Source organism: Sorex araneus, chromosome 5, assembly GCF_027595985.1.
Source record: "Sorex araneus isolate mSorAra2 chromosome 5, mSorAra2.pri, whole genome shotgun sequence".
NCBI lineage: Eukaryota > Metazoa > Chordata > Mammalia > Eulipotyphla > Soricidae > Sorex > Sorex araneus.
The window spans coordinates 119,170,978-119,191,310 of record NC_073306.1 but is presented as its reverse complement, the minus strand read 5'-3'; the positions used below and the strand labels follow the sequence as shown (position 1 = coordinate 119,191,310).

The 20,333-nt window shown below is 44.0% G+C and overlaps 1 protein-coding gene across 2 annotated transcripts in view; it reads left to right on the top strand.

Moving 5' to 3' along the window:
* The window catches only part of LOC101544702 (ubiquinol-cytochrome-c reductase complex assembly factor 1), a 98,230-nt gene that overhangs the window by 28,639 nt on the left and 49,258 nt on the right, over nt 1-20,333 (top strand). For both annotated transcript variants that reach the window (XM_055140264.1, XM_004612536.2), the window contains 2 exons: nt 459-531; nt 7,339-7,396. In XM_055140264.1, the coding sequence (XP_054996239.1) occupies nt 459-531; nt 7,339-7,396 (131 nt within the window). The remainder of the gene's footprint in view (nt 1-458; nt 532-7,338; nt 7,397-20,333) is intronic.

The following is a 20,333-nucleotide window of genomic DNA, read 5'->3' as shown; positions in this document are numbered from 1 at the left end:
TGATGTATAAGGGTTATTCCTGGCTCTGCACTTAGGAATTACTCCTGGCAGTGCTCAGGTGACCATATGGGAGCTGGGAATCGAACCTGGGTTGGCTATGTGCAAGGCAAATGCCCTACCCGTTGTACTATCACTGAACCCCTAAATTTTTAATTTTTAAAATTAAAAAATTTTTGGCACCATGATTTATAATATGATAAAGAGGATTTCATAACAATATTCCTATGCAACGTTCTCCACCAAAGTGTTCCCCGTCCTCCCATCCTCCCCTCCTCCATGGTAAGCTCAGGAGGAATCACTAGCGTTAGAAATCTGTGTGTTTGACAGGTAACAAATTATATTAGAAAGAGTTTGTACCCTTCCTTCTTCTAATTGAAATATGAGGTCCTACATCTACATCGAATGGCATCAGAACATTCACTTGGTCATATCCTGAGTTTTTTATTTCTTTGTCTTAGAAGATTAAAATCGCCGCCTTGCGCATGTATACTAGCTGTGTGGAGAAAACCGACTTCGAGGAATTCTTTTTAAGTAAGTTACTGATTTTTTTTTCTTTTGGTTTTGGTTTTGATTTATTTATTCACCTTCTTTCACTTTTTTTGTTGTTAATGTTGCATGGAACAGAGATTGTATACAGGGTTTGCACCCTTTAGTTGTGGTTATGGTCATACATGGTTTTTGTGTGTCTGGAAATCAGTCAGAGCATCCTGCATCACTAAAGGTGGAGCTGCCAGGCTTACATGGCAGAGCTATCAGGATCATTTTGTGGGGGGCCTTGGGGATTAAACTTTTGATTTCCTACCTGAAGAGCAGGCACTTCAGCTAATGACCTATTTCCTGACTCTGAGATTGATAGTTTTTCCTTTTGGGGCCATACTTGAAGATGCTAATGAATTACTCCTAGCTTTGTGCTCAGGAATTACTCCTTCCAGTGCTCAGGGGACCATGTGGGATGCTGGGGATTGATGCTGGTCACTCAGGATGGTGCTTAGGGAAGTCCTGTGGTGACAGAATAACCCCCCGCATCCTGCATGCACCACATGCACTCAGCATGTTAAGTTTTCTTTCTAGCCCCAACATTTGATATTTTCAATTTTTGGTTTTAGGACTTAGTCCTAAGAGTAGTTTTATAAAGTATGGAGAGTTCAGGTCTCTGACCAGCGTCATTCTTAGTTCCTCCCCCAGCAAAAAGTGCAGCCTTTTTCACGTGCTAGGGCAGATAATGTGACCACAAGTGGCTCCCCTGGGTAAGGCTTCTTCGTTACACTCCAGATGCCCTGGCCTCTGTGACTTCCCTAAATGTAGAGAATTTTACTGTGTTTTCCCCAGATGTGGAAATCAACTGTAATTTGGAGGTAGTGGGGGACTGCATTCATGCTTTCCCCCTTGAAAAATAAAAAAGACCTTATTTTGTGAAGTTTATATGAACTTTCTCACAACAGTATTTATCAGCCTCTTGAACAGTCACCATTATGAAATATCAAAGTTATAGAAATTCATTTCAGAGTCCAAAATGTTCAGAGGCCTAAGACAAACATACTGGGGATTCAAACTGGTTAGATGCCTCAGCAGTCTGCTATTATATCCAGGATGTTCTGATATCATTTGTGGCATAAATTTGTGTCATTTGTGTACCTTCCTGGAGTACTGGTTAGCTACCAGAATATTTTAGGTATTTTATATATATATGTATATATATAAATGCATATATATACACATATTGATATTTTGAGGTATATATACACAAATATATATGTAATATATCATACATATGTAATTTTAAAATATATATATTAGGTAATATGGTTTGCAAAAGTATTAATATTCCTCTTTTCACCTTATAGTGTTAACTACACTGTACTGAGTACCGGTGTGTTAATGCCCCTCCCCCACTGTCTCTAAGTCCATTCTAGTCCACACTCTCCTTCCCAACTCTCCCTTTACCTGGCTTCCCAAGCATGCTCTCCGTAAACTCAGTTCTATTAACAGAGTCTAAGAGTATATTTTCATTGATCATTTTCTATTTCCTTGCTTTGCTTCTTGATATGCCACATATGAGTAAGGTCTATCTGGTATTAGTCCTCACTTTGAATAATTTCACTCAAGATGAACATTCTTTATATATTTTTTAAAAACTTTTATTTACTAATTTTTAAATTTAATCATTGTGAGATACAGTTACAAGCTTTTGTGCTTGAGTTTCAATCATACAATGATCAAATACCCATCCCTCCACCAGTGCACATTCTCCACTACCAGTGTCCCCAGTTTCCCTCCCTCTCCAACCCTCCCCTTGCCTCTATGGTAGACAATTTCCCCCATATTCTCTCTCTACTTTTGGGCATTATGGTTTGCAATACAGATACTGAGAGGTTATCATGTTTGGTCCTTTATCTATTTTCAGCACACACCTCCCATCCCTAACGATTTCTCTAACCATCATTGTCTTAGTGATCCCTTCTCTATTCCAGCTGCCTTCTCCCCCAGCTTATGAGACAGGCTTTCAGCTATGGGGCAATATTCCTGGTCCTTGTGAACAGAACATTCTTTAGTTATATCCAAGTTGTAGCAAAAGATCTTTCATCTTTTCTTATAGCTGACTGACTAGTATTCCATTATGTAAATATATTGCATCTTTTGTTTTTTCCCTACATCTGTCTTTTGGGGAGAGGACCCACACTTGGTGGTGCCTTGGCGCTACCCTAAGTGTAATGCTCTGAGAGGAGTCTGGTGCTGGGATGGAGATTGAACACGATTTCACACATGCAAGGCCAGTGCCATTGAGCTACATCTCCAATCTTATCACAATTCTTTGGGTTTTTAAAAATTTTTTTTATCCCACTTTCTATATTCTCTTCTATTTATTCTCTTCAAAGTTTGGAAATTTAAAAACCAGTATTTTAAATAGCAATGTTATAGACATGGGTGTGCATACAACTTTTTGAATATTTTTGTGTTCTTGGGATAGATAACAAGGAGTGTTTATTATTGAATCAGAATGTAGTTCTCATTCAAGTTTTTTTGAGTGGGCAGTTTGCGCTACACCACTCTTGGCCTTGGACTCAGGGATCACACTTGGTAGTGCTATGGAGACCATATGGGGTGCCAAGGATCAAACCCGGGTTAGCTGTGTGCAAGGCAAACACCTTACCTACTGAACTATCTCTCTGGACCCTTAGCCCCTCTTATCTCTTGCCTCCTCACCCCATCTTTACAGAAAAGAAAACCAAGACACCGAGAAGCTCAGTAACTTTATCCAGAATCACATAGCGATAAGAGGTGGATTCAAAGTTCTGAATCAGGCAACCTACCCCAGAGCCTGCATTAAAATGAATAGCCTTGTGAATACTGATATTCTCTAACAGTAGTGAATTATTAAATTTTATCCAGCTTTATGTCAAGGAAGTGCTAGTCTTAGAAAATAATACAATGAGTGTATATTTGAGCACAAATAAACTTGAAAGTGTTCAAACACATTTCACTGATGTAAACAAGAAATTGCATTTGTGGGGTTTGTTTTTGTTTTGGGGCCACATCTGGCGGTGCCTTTGGCTTACTCCTGGCTCTATACTCAGACATCACTCCTGATGATGCTTGGGTAATTAGGTAATCTGTTCAGCCCCATAAGCTACTGCGTTTTTGCTTTTCTTGCCGTCAGATATTCAGTGGTCTTCTGACCCCAGGAGGTATTGGGAATCAGTCATCTGCTAGCTCTTTCCCCAACCTCAGCCCCAAACCGACCCCCGGAAGGGAAAATTGTGACCTTAGTCCAGCTGCTGGCCTGTCTGTGCTTCCCAGCCCAAGAACTGATTCCCTTTTTGAGAAAATTGGAAAGGCTCCTAGAGGCTGCTGAGAAGCTTTGATGTAGAGGTAGCAACTGAACAGATTGTCCTTTAGAAGCAGCCAATGTTCATTTTCCAGATTGAAAGACGGACTTCCAAGAAAACCTTTCTTTTTAATGTTTTGTTCTAGCATCCAAAAAAGACCCAACTTCAGATCTGGGCTTGCAGTTTCTCATGGCTATTCTTGTTTTAGGTGGAGGGTGGTTGGCCCACACTCAGATGGCATGTGATTTAATAGCTTCAGAGCTGGCCAGACCAGCCTTCACCTCCCTCCTGCTGGACTCCAAGAGGAAGTCCATTTGACAGCTGCTGGGCACCTCCCAGTAAGCTCACCGGAGTATTTTGGTGTCACTTCATGACAGACCTGGACTCGAACCCCAGCCCTGCTACTAGCTTACTAACGTTGTGACTGCCCACAAGTTACTTGGCCTTTTTTTAGCCTGTTTACTCAACTCTGGAATCAAGATTATAGTTCCTCCCTTTAGTATCAAAGTGAGATTAAGTGAGATAATGTATTAACATGACTAGCAGTAAACCTGGTATGAATTAGTGTTCTGGTCTAATATTAGTATTAGAGAGGCAGTTACACTAATGATTAAGAACAGTGTGTTCAGGACTGGGGACATAGCGGTAGAGCACTTGCCCTGACTCTGTGAGGCCCTGGGTTCAATCTTGGCACCGAACAGATTGTTAAATCGAGTTGATCTGAATTTGATTCCAGACATCTCATTTCCTTAGTCAGCTGTCTTCATCTAAAAAGTTAGTTTTTCCACCTGTCACATGGAGATAGTATCTATTCCTACTCGTAGGCCTGTTGGAAGAATTCACTGAGTTAATGTCTGTCAAGTACCTGTTACAATGCCTGCTGCATAGTAAGCTCAAAGTGAAGCACATGGATGCTGGTGTAAGCATTCCTCATCGGGGTCCTGCCTGGCCTTTTTTTCCTAGTGCCACCTGATTGCTGCCACTTAGTACATTATGCACTCCATTGATTGCACAAAGACAGAAAATACCTCGACTCTAAGGGTTCAAATTTCCCTCTGATTTTCTTTCTTTTTGGGGGCCACACCTGGCCGTGCTTAAGGATCACTCACTTTTGGTGGTGCTTAGGGGACCAGTGGGGTACCACGGACTGAACCAGGGTTGGCTATATGCAAGGCAAACACCTTAAGCCCTGCTCCCATTGCCTATCTCTTCGGCCCCTGCTTTTCTTATTTTGTTCATCATGTTGCTTCACCTTTTTCCCTTGTCCTATTAGAAGGAGGGCACATTCGATGAGGAACCCCCTCATTCAATCAGAGGTATATTTTAGTGATCTAAGAATGGAAAGATTTGGATGACTTAAACAATGAAGTCATTTTTGTTACCTTAAACCAACGAGAAGCCTGGCTGATTTTTGTCATTCCTTGGGGTGACGAATGACCTTTTACAAGCTTTGGTCTGTTTTATTTAGTCTCAGCTCCCTTGAGCCTCACTGCTTTCTCCTGAACGTTTCTTTTTTTTTTTTTTCTGAACATTTCTTTTGGATGAATCAGTCCGCACACCTCTGTTGGTTACACACTGGATCATCTTAAAGAAAGAAGATGGGAAGGTCTAGGCTTATCTCAGTTGGGATAGTGCTTGCTTTATGGACATGAGGCATAAATTAGATTCCCAACACTGTTCCCGTCTACTGAATCCAGTTCCAGTGACACTGCTATTTGGGATCCCTAGTGCCACAACCAAGTGTCCAGTCTAGCCCACCACACCAAGTACGCATTCCAGTTAATGGAAAGTGTGCAGGAGGGGCCAGAGTAATAGTACATCAGGTAGGGCACTTGCCTTGCATGTGGCTGACCTGGGTTTGATTCCTGGTATCCCATATGGTCCCCTAAGCACTGCCAGGAATGATTCCTGAGTGCAGAGCCAGGAGTAACCCCCGAGCATCGTCACATGTAGTCCCCTCCCCCAAAAAACAACCTCACTTCCCCCTCTCCCCCCCAAATAGTGTGTAGGAGCCTGAAGGAATAGCACAGGGGCTAAAGAGTCTCTGCCTTGCAAGTGTTTGATCATGAGTTCAATCCCCAGTGCCCCATATACACCAGACACGACCCTGGTGATTGCTGTTTGAGTCTGGCAGCTCTGCAGTGCTATAGGCCGTTTTTGGCTGCACCACAGCCAGGTCTGTGTGTGTACCATGTACAGGGGTGTGACCCCTAGTGATCACCAAAACTAAAAAGGTTGTGGAAGTGTGCCAGGAAGTTCGACTTCTGGCAGGCACACATGTGAGCATCGCTGCAATACACAGCAAGTGCCACAACCCAAACTTGTGTGTCTCAACTAGAGTGCAACCCCTGATGGCACCCAGCCACTCACCCCATCAGATGAAGAGGTATGCGAGCATCTCAGCCAGCCAAGTCTGTGTGCAGCCCCTGGACATCGTAACATAACAATGACGGAGTGAGGATTTGAAAAAAGGGCAGCTTCCAGTGAAGCTGGAAGCATGAGCACCCTGACTAAAGTGTGCAATCCCTGGTGAGCACTGTAAAGCGTGTGAGCATCAACACCCATGTGTATTTATTGAACAATAGAAATGGGGGAGAGGAAATACAAAATGAAAAAGGACCAATAAAAGATTAGATGGAGTTACGCTTCTCCACAGGGCTTAGGTGAAAGTAGCTTATACTTAAGCAAGTGGGCAAAGTGTTGTTTGCTCCAATTTCAGAAGAAATTGAGAACAAAAAATTGAACAAAGAATCACAAAGAAATTGGGAGGAACCAAAGAGATCATTTATGCCCGAACTTCTTCTATTCCTTTTTTCTTTTCTTTCCTTTTTTTTTCTGTTTAAAAAAATGTTGGCCACATCTGGCAATAATCAGGGGTTACTCCTGACTTTGCACTCAGGAATCACTCCTGGCGGTACTCGGGGGCCCATATAGATGCTGAAGATTGAAGTCGGGTTGGCCGTGTGCAAGGCAAGCCCCTTTTCCCCCATGGTATCTTTTTAGCAGCCTGAGCTTCTTAAACTGGATTGCAATCCCACTGTGGGCTTGTATTAACTGTGTGTGTGTGTGTGTGTGTGTGTGTGTTGGGTTTCCCAACAATTTTAAGATAAGTTTATAGTTAATTATCAGTAAACAATTAATTTTATATATCTGGGGTAATGTGAAAATTTCTCAAGCAACAAGGAGTCACAAGTAGAAAAAGTTTAAGCAGCCTCTATCTAGGCTATGCTATATGAAGCGAGAAAATTGAGGCTCAGAGAGAAGTGATTTGCCCAAGCCACAAGACAGTGTTAACAGGGCTGAGCTGGAAGGCTATTGTTGGGCTGTGCTCTTTCAGTCATGATCTTGCCCACTCACCAGTGCTCTCTCTCTCTCTCTCTCTCTCTCTCTGATGGCATCATAAAAGCATATGAATGGACATTTCTTAGTTGAATAAATTTCTACCAATTTCTTTATTGAATATTTTTGTGCTAAACCTTCACATATTTATACGTGATTATTATTTTTCTAGGGTGTCAGATGCCTGATACATTTAATTCATGGTTTCTTATAACTCTACTTCATGTCTGGTAAGTGAGCAATGTAAGTGAGGTCATCATCGTTTTTACTTTAACAGTGCCTACTTGTTAAGATACTGCCTTTAGTAAAGCTGATTATATGCAGTGGTAGCTGTTCAGACATAAAATTGTTCCTTTCATTTTAATAACCAGTGTCTTGAAGTACAGTTTTATTAAAGGTCAAAGTATAGTCCCAGAAGGAAACTAGTATTTGTAAAATGTTCTCAAAGTACACCTAACCCAGCGAACAATGCTATCAGTATCTCTAGGAGACTCTGTGAGGTTGGATGGAAAGTTCTCTCCCTTGGCTGTTTTAGGAAAGTTCACATTTACGTAAAAGTGGTTTGAATTGTGAGAATCCGTGGTCATTTTCATTGCTGGTCATCAGAAACCTATAACAAATTATAGCACTGACATTTACCTCGAAAATGTGCATACAGGTTAGATTCATGCCAGGTTTGCTTCATGTAAAAATATTTAACACCTTAAACAGTATATTTTTTCTTCAGCTGCAAAATAAGTAGCCAAAAAAAATCCATTTTTCATCTAATGTTACCCAGTATTAAAGGTCACAAGGATATAGGAGAGACGTTGAGGTGGGGGCTGGTTGAACTGCCAGATCTTGGGAAAGTAAATTCCGGAGAACTAAGTTTACTACTTTAACCATACGGAGTATCTGAGGAACCGGGGGAATGGTTGCCCTGTCAAAAGAACCCTTGTTTGAGACTGCCTTTAGCTGAGCTTTGCATCACACGACTGACTGCTCTATAAAGACTTTGGTTTTGATCGCCTCTGAAATATTTCTTCTTCTGAACTCACATGGTCACCGAGGTTGGCTAAGGGGCCGACGGTATCCATATATCTTGTTACTTGTTTCTAAGCTAGTCGATTCTTTTTTTTTTTTTTCTTTTTGGGTCACACCTGGCGATGCACAGGGGTTAAGCCTGACTTTGCACTCAGGAGTTACTCCTGGCGGTGCTCAGGGGTCCATATAGGATGTTGGGAATTGAACCCGGGTTGGCTGCGTGCAAGGCAAATGCCCTGCCCGATGTGCTATCATTCCAGCCCCTAATCAAGTCGATTTTTTTTTTTTGCTTTTTGGGTCACACCTGGTGTTGCATATGGGTTACTCCTGACTCTGCACTCAGGAATTACCCCTGGCGGTGCTCAGGGGACCATATGGGATGCTGGGAATCGAACTTGGTTAGGCTGCGTGCAAGGCAAACACCCTACCCATTGTGCTATCGTTCCAGCCCCTAAGTGAGTCGATTCTTGAATTCACACATCCTGGGAGGTTTGCTGGGAGTCAGGGAGAATGCTCAAGGTGCTCACAGTCTAGTCGGGAAGATGAGACATGGGAAATGGTTCTCTAATATGCATGACCGGTGCTTAGGGGATCACAGAGGTAGCACGACTCTCAGGACCCATGCTCACTCTTCCTGCTTGTTGAAATGTGCCGTATCCTCCATTCAGGCAGCTGGGAGGGCAGACTGCCTTCTGCCTGGATGGGAAAGGATAGGAACGGTTCAGGAAGGGGAGCTGGGGAGTTGGGTCTACAGAGAGGAAAACTACTTTTTCAAAAGGAGAGGACTGCAGATGTACTGTAGAATTACTCATTGGCAAGGTGGGAGGGTCAGAGGAGGCTAGACTGTTCCCCGAGGAGCTCAAAGATAATATTCAGAGCCTGTATGAAAGACTCCTTATTGCCCGTGGAACTCAAGGTATCAGAGTGTTAGAGGGAGTGGATGGCAAAATAAAATATATAATCCCTGTGACCACATCTCAAGGTCAGTACCTGACTAATAGCAGCTGGGCGAACCTTGAAACTACTTATAGTTCTTTTAAGTTAGCCACTGTTTCCAAACGTGCCTGCTGAGTCTTCTTTTCCAAGGTTGGTTTAATTTCTCAGAGGTGTAATGAGTACCACCATCAGTAAAGTGGTGGGGGGGGTGGCAGGGAGCCGCAGAGGTCTGCATCAGATCTGCTCTTGCTCTCCCCTCCCCCTTGCTCCCTTAGTTCTCGTGATCCGCAGGCTTTGATGGAATGAGTCAGTTGGCCTTTGAGTTTGAATTTGCAAACTTACTGAAAATGTACTGAGTGTTATAGATGGAGAGGATGACGTGGGCATTGGAGGGAACACTATAGTTTATGAAACCTTCAAGAAACTCTAGTGGGAAGCAGATATAAAATATAGTTGCATATAATGCGTGGCAGCGAAGTGCTCTGCTCAAGGCACAAAGAGATACTGTGGTTGTGAGGAGGCATGACCTCATCCAGATTTGGTGGAGGGGGAGCATGCGGGCAAGCGGTGGATAAATTGGGGCTCTGTGGGGAAGGTGTCATCGAGGTACACAGTGAAGGATGAGCAAATTTCTGTCTGCAAAAGGAGGAACATCTTAAGTTTGGGGGGGATATCAGGAGCAAAACAAAAAACCTGTAGAACATGGAGGATTTGGCAGCAGTCAGCTGTCTGAAGCACTTGGGCAGGTCTGTGGAGGACTGTGGGGGAAGCGCTCTGGGAAAGCGGGTTAGTGCCTAGTGATGCTGGGATTTCCAGAAAGTATTGGGTGGGCTGGAGTGACAGTACAGCGGGTAGGGCACTTGCCTTGCAAGTGGCCGCCGACCTGGGTTCAATCCTGGGCACTCCATATGGTCCCCTGAGCACTTTCAGGAGTGATCCCCAAGTATAGAACCGGGAGTAAGCCTTGAACACCACTGGGTGTGGCCCAAAAATGGGGGCAGGGTGGGGGAAGGGATAAGAAAGAAAGAAAAGCATTGGTGAACCTGTTTTCTAAGGGGTAGAAAGTATTGGGAGAAGAATGGATCCACTTCAAGTCAGTGAAAAACTCTACTGATTTTGGTTTTTTGGTTTGTTGTTGTGTGGCTGGTTTAAAAAAAAATTATTTTTTCTCTTGGTTTTGGGGCTCTGGTATTTAGGGCCTACTCCTGCTCCTGGCTTGGTGCTTTGGGGATCTGTCCCAATGGTGCTCAGGTTACTGGTTGGTGATCAGGCCTGGGCTGCCTCATGTAAAGCATGCTTGTCGGCTCTTTGAGCCATCTCCATAACTCCCTCCGTCTTTTTTTTTTTTTCTTTTTGGTGGCCCATGAAATTGAACCCAGAGCCTTGTAATTGAAGGATAACCAAATTCAATAATAAGGACCTTCATTGAACTTTCTAGAGATATAGAGATTGAAATACTTCCTGTTGGTGGTTGTGAGGAGAGGTGGAAGGCTTAGAAACAGTCATGAAAGTACAGCTCACCCCCGCCCCTCCCCAAACTAACCAAAATCCTAATAAACAGAATACTCTGACAGTGGGTTTTCTTGAAAGCTTGTTGGAGTTCCCCCAGGGTGATGGCTGTCTGCTAAGTCTCAGAATAGGGGCAGGATTTCTTTCATCCCTCTAGTTCCCTGGAGAGGTGTTTATATTTCTCTAATCCGCTCTGCTTTTTCTAGTTCCACAATTTTTCTGTATTGTTAGGACTTAGGACTGGGAGCCCCCACCCCCCAGTCCCTGGAGGTCCCCTCTCAGTGGTTTCCATGTGGGCCGGCAGGTGCTCTGACTGTATTCTTTGTCCGCTGAGTGAGATTAGTGTTGACTGTGGCCACTGTCTGGGCTTTCTGGCATTCCCTCAAGGACTTGATAGACATGGCCCCTCCTCTCGGCCTTGTCATGGGCGACACATAATCCATGCAGGTGCATCCACAGGAAACCAGGGGTGCTCTGACTTTGCCCTCACTCCCTCCATCACCAGGTACCAGGCACCTCCATCACTCAAACTTGATTTTTAGTAACAAGTGCATTTTTCATGTTGTGACCTGGAATACATCCACCAGTCTGATTTTTCCCAAAAATTTGTTGTTATGAGGTCACACCTGGCGATGTTCAGGAGTTACTCCTGGCTCTTCGCTCAGGTATTACTCCTGGGGACCATATGGGATGCCAGGAGACAAACCTGGGTCCACAATGTGCAAGGCAAATGCCCTACCCACTGTACTATCTCTCCAGCCCCTATCTAATGCTTTTAAAATATAATAACCTTATTACCAAAGGAATGATTTCTATTCCATTCAAATTTTATTTTAAGCAAACATTCCAACTGTCACCTGTGCAGTTAATTCCTCTGTGTTGCAAGCAGCAATGCTGAACAAACCGGTCCTGAGCTTTCAGCTTCCCCGTTCCTGTGCTTTAGACTTCTCAGTACAGGTTGGATCAGCACACACATAAACTCCTTTGCATCCTCCGCTGCTCTCAAGATCAAGTGGGTTTCAGAGCAACATATTCATATCCCATCAAATATGCTGCCTTTACTCATCTTACCTGCTGCCATTCTAGATCTGTGACACCACCATACCCTCTCTAAGACACAACATGGGGCTGGAGCGATAGGTAGGGCACTTGCCTTACATGCGACAAACCTGGATTTGATCCCTGGGACCCCATATGGTCCCTCAAGCACCACCAGAAGTAATTCCTGAGCGTAGAGCCAAGAGTTACCCCTGATCATCAGCGAGTTGGGTCTTTCTCCCAGAAAAAGACAAAACTATATGCTAGAAATACCAAGTTTTTTTTACACAGTATTTGCTGAGGTAAAGTCTCATTTCCCATTCCCTGTCCACCTTGATCTCATCTCTTCTTTAAAGCCTTCTCTTCCCCGCAGTAGAGTTAGTTCCTCTCCTGTGTTACCTGAGTATTTTGGACATCTCATGGCGGCACTCATTCCACAATGTTTTTTTCTTTTTTAACTATTTTATCATATATGTGTCAGTCTTTTTTGCGAATTGTGAGTTTACTCTAAGAATGTTGACTAGCATTTTTTCCTGGCATTGGGGGTAGGGGTGGCAGGAGGCGGGGGGAAGGGTGGGGGAGGGGCTCTCTCCCATGCCTGGAGGGCCCAGGGACCTCTCCTGGTGACACTCAGCTACCCTGGAGGGATCATTGCTATTCTCTGCAGTGCTGGGGCTTGAACTCAAGACTCTGAGAACAGTAGACAGTGCTTCTACCCTCTGAGCTGAGTTCTCTTCTCGAAGAAAATGAGCTAACTACTACTCCTTCTCAGCCACATCTTACTGTTAATACATATTTCTTTCTTTCTTTTTTTAATTTTTTTGGAGGACAGGGGCATACTCAGCAGTATTCAGGGATTACTCCTGGCTCTATGCTCAGGGATCATTCGTGGAGGAGGTGCTCAGGGGACCCTCTCAGGTGTTGGGAATTGAATCTGGGTCGGCCACGTGCAAGGCAAGCACTTTACCCATTGTACTATCTCTCTGGTCCATCAATAGATATTTCTTAAGTAAGTGTAGCCATCAGATTTGACTTGGCCACTGTGACAGTTTGGAAGGGCTCTGGCCATTACCCATTGATCAGGTGATAGGGCCGAAACTCCGCTCCTGCTTAAAAGTTTCTGTGCAAGGTGAGATGTTGGTAGTTGAGATTTATGTTGTTGTTATTAGTGCCAGTAGGTTCGTAGGACTCTCCATTTAAAATTACATGAAACATTAGTACTCTGTAGATGCAAAAATTAATTTTAGAAAATGGAATGGAACAAGTAAAATGACTGACAGTGTTGGAGTAAAGAAAGGAATAAAATGTAGTTTGTATTTAAACTTTTTTAAAAAAAATTCTTTCCTGTCCCCTAGAAAGAGCAACAAGTAAGTTTGGAAATAGTCCAGGGTGATAAGTGCCGTGTTATGCAAACAGGCAGGTCCTATGGGAACATGGAAAGGGACTGTCTGGGTTGACCAAGGAAAGTGGAGGCCGGAACCAGAGGATTTGGGGTTTTGAGCTGTTACTAGCAAGGAAAAAATACTTGCAAATGACCTTTTTTTAATGTGGGGGACCTCCCGAGAAGTGCTCAGGGGCCCTGGGGCCCACTTCCAAGTGACACTTAGCTTGGCTCATCTGTGCTGGTGGGTATCTAGTGCTCCCCATTAGGACTGAACTCAGGGCTGCATGCCTGAAGATACACACCCCAGCTTTGAAGCTATCTCCCTGGCCCTGGGAAGTACTTATTTTGTTGTTCCAAGTGGGAAAGGCGAATGCCTGATCATCAGGGGAGAAACTGCATGAAGGGAAGCATTTTGTTACTTGTTTTTATTTGTTTGTGGTTTTTTTGTTTGTTTGTTTTGCCTTACCTGGTGGTGTCCAGAGCTTATTCCTGATTCTGTGTTCAGGGGACAATGTACAGAGCCACCAAATACAACCAGTGTCGGGAATCAAACCGGTGTCAACAGCATGCAAGGCAAGCGTCTTGATGCTGTACTCGCTCTCCTCTCTTATTCTCGGGGTTGATTTGGCAGGGCCAGGAGTGGAACTCTTTATCACGGAGCCACATTGTTTTTTCAGGATGGAGAAACAAAGGAACAGGCTAGGGCAGAGGTTCCCAAATGCTTTTGATTTATCACCCTTCTGTCAGTTAAGAAAATCACTTATTGCCACCCTGGAAAATCTACTTTCTTTACATGAATAAAGAAAAAGTATCCCCCGGTCCCCAGAAGGAGGGGGCCGGTATCTCCCACTTTGGGAGATGCTGGCTTAGGGCAAGAAGTCTCTGGAAAAGAAGAGAAGGAAGTCAAGTGTGGATGTGGGAAGGGGTTGGCAAACTGGCTGCTTCCCCTTTGAGCCCAGAGAACTGGCCGACAGACACTCGCAGTCTGGGCCGGAGCCCGTGCAAACCTCACAACAGTTTGGGAATAGCCAGAGGGCTTTCGAGCTCTCACCGGATTCCAGCAACTCAGACCTCCTGTCTGTGGTGAGCTCGGCGTGTGTACATCCTTCCTCCCTCCTCCTGCCACGCACACATGGAGCTTTATTGTGTGCAGCATATCACCAACAGCATAACCCCACCATCTGCGACTCGGGAGCGGCTTCCTGATAGCACACCAGGCAGGCAACAGGGCCCATTGCAGCTCTTGGGAGACACATAGTGTCAGGTGAGACGGCTTCAGGAAGTGCCTCACTCCACTTGTCTGTTGCCCACAGACAGTTCTGTGGCCCTCATGCTCTCCACATGAAGGCCGAGCTGCATGGGGAAAGAGTTCAGGAAACCACTTACAGATAGCCATGTCCATAGCCTCAGGAAAGGGTCAGCTTGCCAGCTCCCAAGTAAATAAACTCATTCATCTGCACACTGCTGAGGCTCGGCTGTGGCCACGGAGCTGCTGCTTTCTTGGCCTCGGCTGGTGGCCGAGTACGGGAAATCAGGAGGTGCAAGTTCCCTGTGGGGTTCCTTCCTATCAGGGAGAGTGACAAACCTGTACAAGTGCCCACGAGTCTTGCCTGCATTAAAACTCAGATCCCCTCTGCATAGCTAATAAACTCCCATGAGGGAGGAAACAAAGCCAGAACACAATTGGCATTGTTGTATAGGCTCAGAACAAGCGAGACAGGATGCTGAGAGCTGCCAAGGCATGGCAGGAGGGAGGTACCAGGAATAACCAGACTTCTACAACCCCCGTGCCCCACTTTAGGCCCAGGAGAGCAAGCGCTGCCAGGAAACTCTTGTTCCTTTGAACTCTGAGGACACTGTCATTGAATCTCTTCTAGGCCAGAAGGAAGAGGCTTTTGGGTGTCTTCCTCTCCCAGAATGGTGGAGACAGCCCACAGTGACATTGCCAGGGAGACACTATAGCTTGGGGGACAAACGGGGTGGACACCTCAGGCTTCCTTTCAGCACCTCTCCACCACCGTGCAACCTCAGGTTATACGTCTCCTCAGAGTGACGGTTACTTTTCTGTGAAACAGGGACACTTAGACCAGCTTGTAGTGAATACAGTGACAAATTTCATGAAAAGTCTCAGTAAATGACAGGAATCTTTATTCTTGTTTGACTTAGGTAGAATTTGCATCCGAGCCCTTTCTTTTATGAGACTCTTAGTCAATGAATGAATCTTCCCTTTCCTCTTGAATCCGTGCTTGCCTTTTAGAGGTATCGGAGCTCTCAGACTCGGACTGAACACTCCTTTTTTCCCTTTTACTTTGCGAGCTGGATTATGTGGCTTTCCTTATATGTAAACGAGATCAGTATTATTTACGAGCCACTGGAAGTGCTATGAAATTTTAAAACCACAATAATAAATTGTGGGTTTAAGAACATCATTAAACTTGGGAGGAATGACTGAAATTGCTCCTAAACAGATGGATTATACTTAGTAAATACTAAGTATAGGTGCTTAGTAAATAACTATTCATCGATGGCTAATAAATTTAATCCAAGAAACTTTTGAAACATTTTCTTTCCCTGCTTCTCCTTCCTTTGTTGATGCTGTTGAACGCGGGCTTGGTTTTGGCGCTTGCACGTCTGGTTGTGGAGCTCATCGGGACTGTATGTCAGGTTGCGGTGCTCACATACTTGGCCAGGCTGCTCACTGGGAGTCTCCCTTTCCCTTGGGGATGCTGGTACACGTGCTCTCTGAGGGTTGCACTCTTAGTCCTGCAGCTCCTCCACATTCTGGGCTGCTCTCTTCTGGCAGTCACTCCTGGCTGCCTCTTTGTAGTTGGAATGCTGGCCAGGGATCGCACCTTTTAGTTACGGTGCTCACACATATTTGGCTATGGTTAGCCCAAAATCTCCTGTGGCACCAGGGATGACAGGCAGGAGAGTTGCCAGGTTCAGGCAGCAGAGTTGCCAGGATCTCACTCAGTTAATGTAGGTGGCACCAGAGAGTGATATCAAGGCGTCATGTTAGCAAGGCGGGTACTTTAGGCCTTCAGCTGTCTCCCGGCTCCCAAGAACCATTGTTACTACTAGATCATCTATTTTATTTCATTTTCTTCAAACACGTTTTTTTTTTTTTTATTACGATAACATTGGTTTATAAGTAAACGTTTATAAATTTTATGGGTACAATGTTACAACACCCACCACCCAAGTACCACCAGTATTCGGCCATCACTGTTGAAAATTTACTTTATCACCCATCACCATTCCCATCTGCTCCACTGCCCTCCTTGGTAACCTCAGTTCTCTCCTTAGAGTTCACACTGAACTTTTTTTTTCTTTTTGTGTCACACTCGGTGATGTGCAGGGGTTACTCCTGGCTCATGCACTCAGGAATTACTCCTGGCGATGCTTGGGGGACCATATGGGATGCTGGGGATTGAACTTGGGTCGGCCATGTACAAGGCAAATGGCCTACCCTCTGTGCTATCGCTCCAGTTCCCACACTGAACTTTGTTCCCTTGCTTTGTTTCTTTATATACCACCTATGAGTATTTGTCTTTTTTCCTTCTGACTTATTTTGCCCAGCCTGACATCCTCTACCTCCATTTATGTTTCAGCCAAAAGCAAGATCTCATCTTTTCTTGTAACTGTTCCATGTTGTGTGTGTATGTGTTTTGTATATACCAGAATTTCTTTATATAGAGAGGTGCCTCTCCAGTGCTGCTAGGAGCTATCAGGACTATACCTGACAGTTCTTGGGAGGCCATGATGTGTTGGTGATCAAATCTGGGGCCCTGTGCATGCCAAATATTTGCTCTAGCCTTCTGAGCTCTCTCCCTGGTCCTGTTCCACAGCTTCTGTTTTTGATTACTTAGATTTTGTCTAGATCTTGGCTATTAGATTTTTTTGTTTGTTTATTTTTGCCACACCTGGAGATACTCAAGGGTTATTCCTGGGTCTGTACTCAGGAATCACTCAGCGGTCTTAGGGAACCATTACGGATAGGATGCTGAGGATTGAACTTGGGTCAGCTGCGTGCAAGGCAATTGCCTTACCCACTGTACTGTCACTCCAGCTCCTAGATTTTGATTATTGTAAACTTTGCTATATGAACATAGAACATAGATTATATGTATGTATACATATATATGCGTATGTATACATATGCTTATGGTTTTTTTCTTAGTGCTTTTGTGTTTTTTGAATAGGTATGGAGTTGCTAGATTGTCTAGGTCTTTTTGTTTTTAATATTTGGATATCCCTTCACATTTTTCTATAGATACTGAATGAGTTTGGGCTGTAGTGATAGCATAGCAGGTAGGGCATTTGCCTTGCACGCAGCCAACCTGGGTTTGATTCCTTTGTCCCTCTTGGAGAGCCTGGCAAGCTACCGAGAGTATTCTGCCCACACGGCAGAGCCTGGCAAGCTACCCATGGAGTATTCAATATGCCAAAAACAGTAACAACAAGTTTCACAATGGAGATGTTACTGATGCCCACTCAGCAAATCGATGAACAATGGGATGACAGTGCTTCAGTGCTACTGAATGAGTTTACATTCCCATCCACAGTCATTGAGAGTTCTTTTTTTTCTCACATCCCATCTGTACTTGTTTCTAGTCTGTTGATATAGGCCATTCTTGAAAATGGAGGGTGATATCTTACTATCATTTGTATTTGCATTTCACTGATAATCAGTGGTGGGGAGCAGTTTTTCATGTGCCTGTAAACCATCTGTGTGTCTTCTCTGAAGAAGTATTTATTCAGCTCTTCCTATTTTTTTAAAGTCCAGTTTATTTTTAAATAAAATTTTTGTTTGGATGGTTGGGGCTTTTGTTTATTTTGGCTTTTTAGGTCATACCCAGCAACACTCAGGTCATTCAGGTTACTCCTGGCTCTCCACTCAGGAATTATTCCTGGTGGTGCTTGGGAGACCATATGGGATGCCAGGGATCAAACCCAGGTCAGCTGCATGCAAGGCAAACACCCTACTTGCTGTACTGTAGCTCTAGCGCAAAAATTTTACATGTGTTTGTGTGTTGCAGTGCTGGGGATTGAACCCAGGACCCTATACATACAAGGCAAATTCTCTGCCAGAGAGCTACACTGCTCTACTAGTGAGCTTGAGTCATACTGGCAGTGCTCAAGGGGTTACTCCTGGCTCTGCACTCAGGAGTTACTCCTGGTGGTGTTTGGGGGACCATATGGGATGCCAGGGATGAACCCAGGTTGTCCACATGCAAGGCAAGTGCCCTACGTGCTACTATTGATCCAGCTCCGCTTCGTATTTTTTGATGGGATTGTTTTGTTGTTGTTTTCCTTATATGTCTTGGATATTAACCTTATGTCAGATGTATGGTATTGTATGTGAATATTTTTTCACATTCAGGTAGGATTTTGTTTTGTTTTGTTGATAGCTTCTTTCACTGCGTAGTTTTAGTTTGATGTAATCCCAGTTGTTTATTTTGGCTTTTGTTTTCCTTGCTAATGAAGTTGTATTAATAATAACACCGCTGAAACTAGTATCATGAATGTAGCCTAAGTTTTCTTAGATACTTTTCTGGATCTGCATTTTACTTCTAAGTCTAATTTAATCCTTATTTATCAATTTTTTTTTGAGGAGGTGGTCACACTTGGTGGTGCTCAGGGTGTCCTCATGACTCTTGCTCAGGAATCATTCCTGGTGAGCTCAGAGGCTATATGGGGTGTCAGATCAGCACCATACTCACTGTACTATCATAGGCCCCATGTCTAATCCATTTTTTCTTTTTTTCTTTTTGGGTCGGAGTTACTCCTGGCTGTGCTCAGGGGACCATATGGGATACTGGGAATCGAACCCAGGTCAACCACGTGCAAGGCAAACGCCCTACCTGCTATGCTATTGCTCCAGCCCTGAATCCATTTTGAGTTAACTTTTGGCATTTTGTTATATTATTATTATTATTTTTGCTTTTTGGGTCACACCTAGTGTTGCACAGGGGCTACTCCTGGTTCATGCTGACTCGTGCTGTCAGAAATTACTCCTGGAGGTGCTCAGTGGACCATATGGGATGTTGGGAATCAAACCCAGGTTGGCCGCATGCAAGGCAAATGCCATACCAGCTGTACTATCGCTCCAGCCCCATGTTGTTTTATTCTTTTGCATGTGCCTAACCAGTTTTTTTCATGCCATTTGTTGAAGAAGCATTTCTTATATTAGTTTTATCCTTTATCCCCTTGACTCCTTGTTGTAATTAATTGTCCCTATACTTGCGGGTTTATTTCTGGGCTCTCAGTTTCATTCCATTGGTCTGGTTTGAGTTCCTACTCTTATGCCAGTACCATATTGCTTTGACATCTCCGGAAATACTTATTGACCCGGTCTGGATTGGTGTTTGGTCCTGTCAGTGCAGTGCCTGGGGACCGCCAGAGCCTCACCTAACAGTCTTCGGAGGCCACGTGGTGCCAGAGACCTAACCTTAAGCCTCCCCCATGCAAATTACTTTACTCCTTCCATGAGGAGCTATTCTGCCCACTCCTGAAGTGTATTTTGTATTCTGAAGAGCAATTTTCTTTATGTTTTAGCATGGAATTTGATTCCTCCCAGAAAAGAACCCTGAGCAAATTTTGACTGTGGGAGGTGAGCGGTTTGTCCATACCAATGGTGCTCAGGGGCAGTTCATGCTCTGTGCTCCTGACGGATGCTGGCAGTGCTCATGGGACCTTGTCTGGGCCAGGGATTCTAACTGGGTTTGACAACATGCAAGGCAGACACATTATTTTCCATACTATCTCCCCGAAATTTGAAGGTAATTTTTTTTTTTAAATTCTTTTATTGATTCACCATGTGGAAACTTACAAAGCTTTCAGGTTTAAGTCTCAGTTATACATTGCTCAAACACCCATCCCTTGAAGGTAAATTAATAGCAAAATGTAATTTGATTTTCACCTTTAGGCATTTTTCATACACATTGAAGATTTAGTCTTTTATTTAAATGTATTTGTGGGGCTGGAAACAAAGTACAGTAGATAAGGTATTTGCACACAGTGAACCCTAGTTTGATCCCTGGCACCACATACGATCCCCTGAACACTGCTAGGAATGAGCCTTGAGCACAGCCTGGTATGGCCCCAAAATGAACAAAAAATTTGATTGTTATGGAATCAATCAATTTACATACCAAATTCAGAACGTTGCTGTGTAGTCAAAACTTATGACTACTATAGGTTTGCAGTGGGTACCAAAACTCTTAAATCTATGTTTTAATTATGCTTTTGGGGGGGTTTGTTTTGATGCTAGGCCT